Raw genomic sequence first — 13217 nt, 5'->3', positions numbered from 1 at the left:
CAGATTAAATGTCTGTTAGATTTGGAGGGCATTTTGAGACTATTTGTTAAAGTTCTGTTTCTTTGAAAACTAGACTTTCTTCTCTTTTGTATTTTGATTTGTTTCTAGGTTTTTATTTAAGGCAAATCTTGGGGATGGTATGCAAATAAGAGGTTCAAGATTTTCACAGATATAAAAATGATGGACCATGTGTAATGGTTCATGTTTAATCACTGTTCTCTACTTTTGCCTTTTTATAAACAGAAGGTACTGGCCATAATTAAGTCCAGGCTTTGGGTCAAAGAGATGTGCATTAGTGATCATATCTTTCTTTTCTAAGTTACCCTTCACTGTCAGCTGTCACCTTAGTTTTCCAATTATAATTAAACTCTTAATTATAAAAACCCTTTATGTAAAAACATCTCCAAGCTTGGAAAACATTCCCATATAAAGAAAAAATGTTCATGGTTTTACTATTGGTAAAATTTTGGTATTTCATTTTAGTCTTTTAAGGAAATAAAATTGGAATTACACTGTCTTCAGGTCTGTGTCCTGTTTTTCTTTTTCTTCAGTTAACGTATTAAGAATATTTCCCCATGACATTTAACATTCTTTGAAGGCATTGTTTCTATTGATTTTCTTTCTTTATAAAGATGTTATCACTTAGTTGGCATATTTTCTATTGAATCTGATTAGATTTAGATTGTCTCTAATCTGCTAGAGATTTGTAGAGTCGATAACCCAAGTTAATAAGACTTCTTTACTAAGTAGAAACAAATGGCTGTGAGTTAAATAAAGTGTTAACATCTTTACTGGGAGTACGCTGCATACAGCTGGGCCTTTGGTATTACTCAGTTTTGTGGTAGTGATAAGACAGAACTGTAATGGCATGTTGGCATATTTGGCCTTGGAAATGTAATTGCATTTTAGAGTCAGGTTGCTGTAGTGGAGAGGGCATGGGTTTTAGAATTGAAAAGATTAGGGTTTGAATTTTGCTGCTCTCGCTTAGTAGCTTTGTGACCTGGAGATTATCTGACCTGTCTAGGCCGTAGCATCATCTGTAAATTGGGGCTTACAGTGTCTCTTTTCACAGTGGTTGTGACAGTCATTAAAAAGCGTACACACCTTCCTTACTTGAGCCTGAGAGTACTCCTCCCTCCCCACCACTGCAGCTTACCATTTTAATATATATGATAAAACTCTAAATGGAATGGTTTTGAATTAATTGTCTTTTTTCTAAGGTTTTGGCCACTGCATTTGACACAACACTGGGAGGCAGAAAATTTGATGAGGTGTTAGTAAATCACTTCTGTGAAGAGTTTGGGAAGAAATACAAGCTAGACATAAAGTCAAAAATCCGTGCATTATTACGACTGTCTCAAGAGTGTGAGAAACTCAAGAAGTTGATGAGTGCAAATGCTTCAGACCTTCCTTTGAGCATCGAATGTTTTATGAATGATGTCGATGTATCCGGAATTATGAATAGGTAACCATATTTTGATGTTAAACTGAACTATGATTTCTCCACTTATATTAGCTAATTGTTGAAATCATCATGCTTGTTACATGGTAACTTCATTCTGTAGGTATAAATCAGGGCATTCAGGGTCCTGCCTTCTATGCGAAGGTTGGGCTTAGTTATTCTAATGCAGACTAATGTTTTTGTTCTCATTAATTGAATATTCTAGGAAGTTGGTAGTTCTTTATATGTGCAGGTATTATATATGAGTTGTTTTCATAAAATAAGGATAAAGTACTTTAATGCAGAATTATATTGAATCTGATCTAGTCATTGATTCAGAGATTAGTGCTTTTGAGTAGTTCAGGATCACTTAGGGACAATAGCTGGTTTTGTAGAGAGCTATAAGAATTCTGGGTAATTGACATTTCAGGGCTATCCTCAGAAACATCCAGATGTGTTATCTGGTTGGGTTGCTTGGATGATAAGAGTGTGATGTTCTTTAGATGTGAACTCTGCTAGTACAATTTTAGACCAGACTGATGGCTTGTTTGGGGTGGTGGTCTCAAAAATTGAGATGGAGTTGGAATTACTTTAACTGTGCTGAAATTAGATTATTGCAGCTAATAATCAGTTTGTACTCACTTCTCTCCTTTCCTTGAAAGGATGATCTTCATTTTTATTAAGTGGCAGCAGCTTTGTGTGTCTGTGTGTGTGTGTGTTACTGGGGCTGGGAGGTTGGGGTATAGCAGAGTTTCAGAAATTGTCAGTGGAATGAATGTTATGTGAGTGTAAGAGCCAAATAGATCCTTGTAGGTAGTTTATAATTCTTCAAATCTGAAAATAGTTAATTAGCCTATGTACTGTTTCTTTTTTTAAAGCAGTGTACTGTGTCTGTATTGTCAGAGCACATAACTTTTTTGGGGAGAGGTAAAATTCACACACCATTTCAAAGTGAACAACTAACTAAGTAGCATTTAGTGTATTCACAGTGTTGTGCAATGACTACTGCTCTCCAATGACAAAACATTTGATCACCCCAGAGTGAAACCACCTACCCATTAAGCAGTTTCCTCCCATTACCACTTGCCTCTCACACCTGGCAACCACCAGTCTACTTGGTATCTCTATGGATTTACTTATTTCTGGATATTTCATATAAATGGAGAATGAATCATACAACATGTGTATGACTTCTTTCACTTAATGTTTTTTTAGGTTCATCTGCATTGCAGCATGTTTTAATAGTACTTCATTGCTTTTGATGCCAAATAATACTCCATTTGTATTGATATATATATATCACATTTTATTTATCCATTCATCAGTTGATGGATATTTGGGTTATTTACACTCTTTAGCTATTGTGAATGGTGTGTCTTAAGAATTTTCATGAAAAGCATTTAAATATCTTATTTTCAGTTCTTCTGGGTATATACCTAAGAGAATTGCTGGGTTACATGGTAATTCTACGTTTAGCTTTTTGAGGAATCCCAAACTACCTTCCTCAGGAGTTACACCATCTTACTTTCTCATCAGCAGTGTTACAAGGGTTCTGATTTCTCCACATCCTTGCTAACGCTTGTTATTTTCATGTTTTTCAGTGATTGCATCCTAGTGAATATAAAGTGATAGCTTTATATTAATGTCTGTTCATCATTTGTTTGTTGAAGGGCATTCTCCTACATATTCCTAAGGAATGGCATGTGTGAATAGTGTTCCTTAAGTTCCTGCATGTTAGTGACACTTTCCCATATTCATACTTAAAAAGTCACTTTAGCTGGACAGAACATCCTTAGCTCCTATTTTTCCCCTTGGATTTTCTAAATGGAGCAATACTCTATTTTCTCTTGGCATATAGCATTGCTGTCAAATTGTGACAGTGCATTTTTCAGTTATTTACTTGTTCTTTTTCCAGATGCCCAATTTTTTTTTTCTTTGAAAGTCTAGGAGTTTTAGTAGAGTATGTTTTGGAGTTGGTTTTGGACCATTTTTTCCCAGATATGCAGTGTGTTTTTTCAGTATAGTTTCACAATTTTTAAAATTTCAAGTAGGTTTTCTTGAATTACGTTGTTCAGTTATTTGTTTTATTCTTGTTCTTTGCTCGTTGTCTTTGGAAACTCCTCGATTAGTTTGCTGGATCTCTTGCCTGTGTTTTTCCTGTGTTTGCTATTTTCTCTCCATTCATTCCTTTGTGCCATTCTCTGTTGGGCTACTTGACTCTGGTATCTTTTATAGGTTAGTTTTCCTTTCTGACATTTGTTCCTTAATTTCTCAATCTTTTCTGAGTTTTTCTAATTTTGATTTGTATTCATTTTCATCTTTTGCTATTGTTTTTTCATTGGTACATAGTTTATAAAGTGTACAGTTCATTAGTATATTCACAGGGTTGTACAGCAGTGACCACTATCTAAACTGAGAATGGTTTTATCACCCCGGAAAGAAACCCTGTGTTCCTTAGGCATCTCCATTACCCGCGGACTCCCTGCACCCTAGCAAGTTACCAGTCTGCTGTCTCTGTGGCTTTGCCTGTTCTTCTAAACCATTTTCATGTTAAGTAAGTATTCCTGAACGTGTTAGAAGGGAAGTGTCATTTAAGAGTTTTTCTAATTTCACTGCTCCAGAGTGCTCTCTTTTGTTTTTATGAAATACTTTTTTAAAATGTGGCTTAACTTCTTGGTTTGTTTCCCTCCATCACATCTTCCTTTGTCTCTCCTGTTCTGCTCAGTTTGGATTTTCTTAACATCAGTTTTTCCTCACAGTGGCCCTTCTTGAAGGGGAGTTTAAGTTGGTTACTGTGGACAGTTTTCTTGATTCTTCTTACCACGGCCCTTCAGTACACCGTCTTGAAGACCTTTCAAGCTCTTCTTCTGGAGTGTGGCAGTCCGTCCTGATTTCAGCTGCTGTTTAGGAAGGGGCCTGCTTAGTTTGGTTATTCTGGAATTTTCAGATCCATTATGTGCCCTCTTGCTTTTTTTCTGCATCCTTTTGCACAGATGCTCATACTGTACAGAAATTGTTCCTGTTGGTTTGTCTCTTCCCATTTGTATTTGTGGTGGATATTGTTTTTATTGTGGGTCCTGGGTTTTGGTTTCTCTGTCCTAGTTGCTCTGTATATTTATTTATTTAGCATGATATATTTTTTATTAAGGTATCATTGATATACAAACTTATGAAGGCTTCACATGAGCAACATTGTGGTTACTACAGTCACTCATATTATCAAGTCCCCCCCCACCCCATTGCAGTCACTGTCATCAGCGTAGTAAGATGCTGTAGAGTCACTACTTGTCTTCTCTGTGCTACACTGCCTTCCCCGTGACTCCCCTAACATGTGTGCTAATCATAATGCCCCTTAATCCCTGTCTGCCTCCCTTGCTCACCTTCCCCCCCAACTCACCCTGCCACCTCCTTCCCATTGGTAATCGCTACTCCCTTTTTGGAGTCTGTGAGTCTGCTGCTGTTTTCTTCCTTCAGTTTTGCTTTGCTGTTATACTCCAGAAATGAGTGAAATCATTTGGTACTTATCTTTCTCCACCTGGCTTTTTTCACTGAGCAAAATACCCATGTTGTTGCAAATGGTAGGATTTGTTTTCTTATGGCTGAATAATATTCCATTTTGGTATATGTACCACATCTTCCTTATCTACACATCTACTGATGGACACTTAGGTTGCTTCTATATCTTGGCTATTGTAAGTAGTGCTGTGATAACTATAAGGGTGCATATGTCTTTTTGAATCTGGGATCTTGTTTTGTTTGGGTAATTTCCTAGGAGTGGAATTTCTGGGTCAAATGGTATTTCTATTTTTAGTTTTTTGAAGACCCTCCATATTGTTTTCAACAATGGTGGAACTAATTTATGTTCCCAACAACAGTGTTAGGAGGGTTTCCCTTTCTTCACATCCTCACCAGCATTTGTTGCTTCTTGTATTTTGGGTGTTGACCAGCCTAACTGGTGTGAGGTAATACCTCATTGTGGTTTTAATTTGCATTTTCTTGATTATTAGCTATGTGGAGCATCTTTTCATGTGCCTGTCGGCCATCTGAATTTCTTCTTTGGAGAAGTGTCTGCTGATATCCTCCGCCCATTTTTTAAGAGGGTTATTTGCTCTTTGGGTGTTGAGGCGTGTGAGTTCTTTATATATTTTGGATGTTAACCCCTTCTTGGATATGTCATTTACAAATATATTCTCCCATACTATAGGATGCCTTTTTGCTCTGCTGATGGTGTCTTTTGCTGTACAGAGCTTTTTAGCATGATGTAGTCCCGTTTGTTCATTTTTGCTTTTGTTTCCCTTGCCTGAGGAGATGTGTTCAGGAAAAAGTTGCTCATGTTTATATTCAGGAGATTTTTGCCTATGTTTTCTTCCAAGAGTTTTATTGTTTAATGACTTACATTCAGGTCTTTGATCCATTTCGAGTTTACTTTTGTGTGTGGGGTTACATACTAATCCAGTTTCATTCTCTTGAATGTAGCTGTCCAGTTTTGCCAATACCAGTTGTTGAAGAGGCTTTTCCCCATTGTATATCCATGGCTCTTTTATCATACATTAATTGACCATATATGTGTGGGTTTATACCCGGGCTCTCTATAGTCTGTTCCATTGGTGTGTGGGTCTGTTCTTGTGCCAGTACCAAATTGTCTTGATTACTGTGGTTCTGTAGTAGAGCTTGAAGTCCGGAAGCGTAATCCCCCCAGCTTTATTCTTCCTTCTCAATATTGTTTTGACTATTCGGGGTCTTTTGTGGTTCCATATGAATTGTAGAACTATTTGTTCTAGTTCGTTGAAGAATGCTGTTTGTGTTTTGATAGGGAATGCTTTGAACCTTTAGTTCGCTTTAGGCAGGATTTCCATTTTGACAATATCAATTCTTTTTATCCATGAGCATAGTAGTCTGTATTTCCATTTAATGGAATCTTTAATTTCTCTCATGAGTGTCTTGTAGTTTTCAGGGTATAGGTCTTTCACTCCCTTTGTTAGGTTTATCCCTAGGTATTTTATTCTCTTTGATGCAATTGTGAATGGAATTGTTTTCCTGATTTCTCTTTCTGCTAGTTTATTGTTAGTGTATAAGAATGCAACAGATTTCTGTGTGTTAATTTTGTATCCTGTAACTTTGCTGTTTTCAGATATTAGTTCCAGTAGTTTTGGAGTGGATTCTTTAGGGCTTTTTATGTATAATATCATGTCATCTGCAAACAGGGACTGTTTAACTTCTTCGTTGCCAGTCTGGATGCCTCTTACTTCTTTGTGTTGTCTGATTGCCATAGCTAGTATCTCCAGTACTATGTTGAATGAAGAGTGGAGAGTGGGCATCCTTGTCTTTGTCCCATCTTAGAGGAAAAGCTTTTAGCTTTTCACTGTTAAGTATGATGTTGGTTGTGGGTTTGTCATATATGACCTTTATTATTTTGAGGCACTTGCCCTCTACACCCATTTTATTGAGAGTTTTAATCATGAATGGGTGTTGAATTTTGTCAAATGCCTTTTCTATTGCAATGATCATGTGGTTTTCGTCCTTTTTGTTGATGTGGTGTATGATGTTGATGGATTTTCGAATATTGTACCATCCTTTCATTTGTGGAATAAATCCCACTTGGTCATGATGGATGATCTTTTTGATGTATTTTTGAATTTGGTTTGCTAATATTTTGTTGGGTATTTTTGCATCTATGTTCATAAGGAATATTGGTCTGTAATTTTCTTTTTTTTTGTGGTGTCTTTGCCTGGTTTTGGTATTAAAGTGATGGCCTCATATAATGAGTTTAGAAGTATTCCTCCCTCTTCTACTTTTTGAAAAACTTTAAGGAGGACGGGTATTAGGTCATCTCTAAATGTTTGATAAAATTGAGCGGTGAAGCCATCTGGTCTAGTGGTTTTGTTCTTAGGTAGTTTTTTGATTACCAATTAAGTTTCATTGTTGGTAATTGGTCTGTTGAGATACTCTGTTTCTTCCTGGGTCAGTCTTGGACGGTTGTATTTTTCTAGAGAGTTGTCCATTTATTCTTGGTTATCCAGTTTTTTGGCATTTAATTTTTCATAGTGTTTTCTAATAATTCTTTATATTTCTGTGATGTTCATAGTGATTTTTCCTTTCTCATTTCTGACTCTGTTTTTGTGTGTACATTCTCTTTTTTTTTTCTTGATAAGTCTGGTTAATGTGGTTTATCTATCTTGTTTACTTTCTTGAAAAACTAGCTCCTTGTTTCATTTATTCTTTCTGTTGTTTTGTTCTTCTCAATTTTATTTATTTCTGCTCTGATCTTCGTTATGTCCCTCCTTCTGACTTTGGGCCTCATTTGTTGTTCTTTTTCTAGTTTCATTAATTGTGAGTTCAGACTGTTAAATTTGGAGTGTTTTTCTTTCCTGAGGTAAGCCTGTATTGCAGTATACCTTCCTCTTAGAACGGCCTTTGCCGTGTCCCACAGATTTTGTGGTGTTGTTTTTATTTTTCTCCATATATTGTTTGACCTCTTTATTTGGTCATTGTTCCACTGATTATTTAGGATCATATTGTTAAGCCTCCCTGTGTTTTTTGGGCTTTTTTGTTTTCTTTTCATTATTTGTTTCTTGTTTCATACCTTTGTGTTCTGAGAAGCTCGTTGTTACAATTTCAATCCTGAATTTCCTGAGACTCTTCTTGTGGCCTCGAGTGTGATCTATTCTGGAAAATGTTCCATGTGCAATTGAGAGGAATGTGTATCCTGCTGCTTTTGGGTAGAGTGTTCTATAGATGTCTGCTAGGTCCATCTTTGTTCATTGCCTCTCTTTCCTTCCTTCCTTCCTTTCTGGTTGATCTGTCCTTTGGAGTGAGTGCTATGTTGAAGTCTCCTAAAATGAATGCATTGCATTCTATTTCCCTTTAATTATGTTAGTATTCGATTCACCTAAAGAGGTGCTCCTTTATTGGGTGTGTAGATATTTATAATGGATAAATCCTCTTGTGGACTGACCCCTTTATCATTATCATAATGTCCTTCTTTTTCTCTTGTTACGTTCTTTGTTTTGAAGTCTGTTTGATAAAAGTACTGCAACTTACACTTCTTTCTGCATATTATTTGCATGGAATATCTTTTTCCATTCCTTCACTCTTAGTCTGTATATGTCTTTGGGTTTAAAGTGTGTCTCATGTAGGCAGTATGTAGATGGTTCTTGTTTTTTTTATCCATTCTGTAACTCTTTGTCTTTTGATTGGTGCATTCAGTTCCATTTACATTTAGGGTGATTATCAATAGGTATGTACTTACTGCCATTGCAGGCATTAGATTCGAGGTTACTAAATGTTCAGGGGCAGCTTCTTTACTATCTAACAGGGTGACTTAACTTGCTTATGGTATTTCAAACACAATCTGAAGGTTGATTTTTTTTCCTCCCTTTTTCTTCCTCCTGCACTCTTTGATATACTTTTGCATTTGCTTAGTAATTACTTGGTCTACTTTCTTTATTATGGTTCATTTTCTCTGGTGACATTTATTAAGCCTTAAGAACACTTCTGTCTATAGCAGTCCCTTTAAAATATACTGTAGAGATGGTTTGTGGGATGTAAATTTCCCCAACTTTTGTTTTTCTGGAAATTCTTTAATCCCTGCTTCAAATTTAAATTGTAATTTTGTTGGGTAGAGGATTCTTGGTTGGAGGTCACTGTGTTTCATTGCATTAAATATATTATCCCACTCCCTTCTGGACTGTAAGGTTTCTCCTGAAAAGTCAGATGATAGCCTGATGGGTTTTCCTTTATAGGTGATCTTTTTCTCTTTCTGGGTGATTTTAATACTCTGTTCTTATCCTTGATCTTTGCCATTTTAATTATTATATGTCTTCCTACAGTCCCTTGTGTTGGGGTATCTGTGTACTTCCATGTCCTGAAAGACTATCTCCTTCCCCAGATTGGGGATGTTTGCAGCAATTATTTCCTCAGAGAGACTTTCTATCTCTCTTGTCTCTTCTTCTGGTACCCCTATTATATGAATATTGTTCCATTTGGATTGGTTGCACAGTTCTCTTTATTCCTTTATTCCTAGAGATCGATTTTTCTCTGTGTGCCTCAGCTTCTTTATATTCCTGTTCTTTAATTTGTTTTATTTACCATCTCCTCTGTGCCATCTAATCTGCTTTTAAATCCCTCCATTGTATGTTTTATTTCAGAGCGTTATTTTCCATAAATTCCTATCTCTTTATTGAGATCCTCCCTGGGATCTCGAATATTTTTTGTAGTTCCATGAGCATGTTTATAATTTTTATTTTGAAATTTATGAAGAAGATTGTTGATTTCATTTTTACTTAGCTCTCTTTGAGGTATTTGAGGGATTTTGGTTTGTACAAGATTCTTTTGCCGTTTCATATTTCTAGCGATTACTATGGAATAGTAGCTTTGTGTAGGTGGCACCCTCTAGTGCCCAGAATTTCTAATCTCTGGAGCTGTCCAGCACTTGGAGTGACAGTGGGGGTTGCAGGTGAGCAGCGCTGGTAACTGCCAGGAGGAAAGAGCTCTTTTCTGTTTCCTGTCTGCAGTGCCTGCCTCCACTGCCAGGTCCAATGAGCCGACCATGCAGGGGAGAAGTCTCTGCTTAACACCCTTGTAGTTGCCGAGGCGGAACCACCCTCTGGCTGGCATGGTGTGGTGGCAGGGGCAGCAGGTGAGCGGACTTGTGCCTGTTGGGAGGAAGGAGTGGCAGGTTTTGTATCATAGTGGGGGGCCTTGGCACTCTGTTTTCAGCCAAGTGGATGGAGTGTCTGAAGCTCCTGAAAGTTCCCAACCTGCAGGGCTGAGTGTGCCTGGATGATTTTGTTCACCTGTCCTTTCTCCTGAGCAGCAAGTTCTGTGTAATCTTTGCCCCTTTAGCACCCCTTTCGCTTTTGGGAAGTCTTTCAAAGTACTGCTTTTCTTTTGTCCCTCAGTGGCCAGTTGTGGGTACCTGTTCTCCACAAATGGCTGGAATCTCAGTCTCTCTGATTATTCTGCCTAGTTTGCTTCCCATGCCCACTAATCTCCAGAGCACCATGTAGTGTGGGTTTGTGCTCCGCATGCAGATCTCCAGGGCTGGCTGTTCAGCAGTCCTGGGCTTCTGCTTCCTCTCCACCCCATTTCTCTTCCTCCCACCTCTGAGCTGGTGTGGGAGGAGGGCTTGGGATTGCACCAGATTGCTGCTTTGCTCCTTTGCTCCATTACCCTTTTCTCTGAGGTCTTCTCTTTTCCCCAGTTGTAGGCCATCTGTTGCAGTCTTCTTTTGGATCACTCTTTCAGGATTAGTTGTATTTGCTGTATTTTTGTGTTGTATGTGGGTTTGGGAGGAGATTTCTGCCTCACTTCTTACACCACCATCTTTTTTCACCTCTCTGATGTTTGTATTATTTGATGGGATATGAGGACGTTAAAAAACTATAATGTTTGTATCTAGAATACATAAAGAACTATTTTATTTAATTTTACAATAACAAATAACCCAATTGAAAAATGAGCCAAGGATCTGAATAGACACTTCTTCAAAAGAGATACACAAATAACCAATAGGAACATGAGAAGATGCTCAGTATTATTAGTCATTGGGGAAGTGCAAATCGAAACCATAGTTTGATAACCACTTCACACACACCATGATTATTACAGTAAAAAATGCTGATGTGTAGAAATGTTTATACGCTGCTGGAGGTAGTCTACAATGGTGCAGCAGTTTTGAAAACAGTCTGGCGTTTCCTCAGAGTTACCATATGATTTGAGAGTTTCACTCCAAGGTATATGTCCAAGAGAAATGAAAACATATCTATACAAAAAAATCATATACAGATGTTCATAGCAACCCTATTCATGTAATAGCCAAAAAATAGAAATGACCCAAAGACTCATTAACTAATATAAATGGATAAACAAAATGTGGTGTGTCCATTCGATGGAGTATCATTTGGCAATTAAAAAATGTAGTATAGTGCATGGTATAACATGGATGAACCTTGAAAACTGTATGCTAGATGAAAGAAACTAATATCTACTACATTTTGTATAATTTTGGTTATATGGGATGTCCAGAATGAGTGGTTGCCTAAAGCTGGGTGGTGGGTAAAAATATTGGGGAAATAATAAATAATGGTTAATGGTGGTGAAAATACTCTCTTTTAAGGTGTTAAAAATGTTTTAAAATGTATTACGGTGATGGTTGCATAGCTCTTAATAGACTGAAAGCCACTGAGTTGTACACTTTAAATGAGTGAATTCTATTGTATGTGAATTACATTTTAATAAAACTTTTCAAAAAGAAAAACCTATTACTGCTGCCATCTTCCTAGAATCCTTTCTGCATCTTTCCTTTTCATGATTTTATAGTGGATATTTTTAGATATATAGCAAAACTGAGAGAATCTTAAAGTATCATTCCTGTCACTTAGGTTATACTGATTACATATACTGTACTTGTTTTTGTTGTACATCCATTCATCTATCCATCTTTCTATCTACCCGTCAGTTTTATTGTTTGATACATCTCAACGTAAGTTGTCGGCATCTATCTATGCACTTCTCTTAAAATACTACACTGTATATTGACCAGAGTTTGGTTTTTTTATAGGGTTTTTAAAAGTATGTTTTTATATAGTAACATATTCAAGTTTTAAGTGTTCATTTGCTGAGTTTTGAGGGATGCATATGCATCTTAGTGACCATGCTCTTACTGTGGGAGAGACTACCATCTTGGGAAAGTTGCCTCAGGCTTCCATCCCCAGGAACAGCCAGTGATAGGATTTTTCATTTTTAGGGGCCATAGATTAAATTTGACCATTATGGAACTTCTCATAAATACAGTCATACAGTATGTAATCTTTTGTGTAAGGCTTCTTTTGCTCAACATAAAAGTCGGGATTCATTTAGTTGTTGCATATATCATTTGTCCCTTCTTGTGTATTGCTGACTAGTATGCCATTATAGGTTTATTGTTTTGTTCCATTGATGAACAGTGGCTCTTTCCAGTTTTTTGCTTTCAAGAATTGAACTGTCATTTCAGAACTCTTACCAACATGTAAGAATTTTGGTTGCTGCACATCCTCACCAGTGTTGGTTATTAGTGGTCTTGAATTTAGGTCATTCTGGTGGGTGTATTCTGTACCTCTGCTGTTTTTATTGAGATGTAATTTTTAAAGTCACACTTTTAAGTATTGTATAACTCAGTAGTTTTTAGCATAGTCACATAATTGTGCAGCCATCACTGCAACCCAATTTTAGAATATTTTCATCACCTCATAAAACTAAATGAACTTTCAATTTGAAAAGATATGGAGGAACCTAAAATGCGTATTTCTAAGCCAAATAAGCCAATCTGAAAAGGCTACTAATTTCAACTAGATGAAGCAAAACTGTGGAGACAGTAAAAAGATCAGTGGTTGGCAGGGGCTCATGGGGAGGGAGGGATGGATTAGGCGGAACACAGGATTTTAGGGCAGCAACCCTGTAATACATGATGCTGTAATGGTGGATGCTTATCATTATACATGTGCAAAACCTGTAGAACCCAAACATGTATCAATATTAGCTCATCATTTGTTAGAAATGTGTCAGTAATTAATGCAAGATATTGATAGGGGAGCTGGGTGGATGAGAGGTGTGTAGGAATTCTCTGTACATTCCATTTATTTCTCTGTAAACCTAAAACCGATCTGAAAAATAGACTGTATTAAAGGAAAACAAAAAGAAATTGTACCCATTAGCTGCCTTTCACTATCTCTTCTTCCTCCTCCCAAGCCTGGCAGCCATTAATATACTCATGTTTCTCTGGATTTTACCTATTCTG

At 37.0% G+C, this 13217-nt stretch overlaps 1 protein-coding gene across 2 annotated transcripts in view; it reads left to right on the top strand.

Annotated features, from left to right (window-relative positions):
* HSPA4 (heat shock protein family A (Hsp70) member 4) overlaps positions 1 to 13217 on the top strand; it is a 66530-nt gene that overhangs the window by 36189 nt on the left and 17124 nt on the right. For both annotated transcript variants that reach the window (XM_037003553.2, XM_037003555.2), the window contains one exon: positions 1221 to 1465. In XM_037003553.2, coding sequence (XP_036859448.1) covers positions 1221 to 1465 — 245 coding nt within the window. The remainder of the gene's footprint in view (positions 1 to 1220; positions 1466 to 13217) is intronic.

This window comes from Manis javanica, chromosome 14, assembly GCF_040802235.1.
Source record: "Manis javanica isolate MJ-LG chromosome 14, MJ_LKY, whole genome shotgun sequence".
In the NCBI taxonomy this organism is placed as follows: domain Eukaryota; kingdom Metazoa; phylum Chordata; class Mammalia; order Pholidota; family Manidae; genus Manis; species Manis javanica.
Note: the sequence above shows the minus strand (reverse complement) of the source record. Positions and strands in the feature narration are given on the sequence as shown.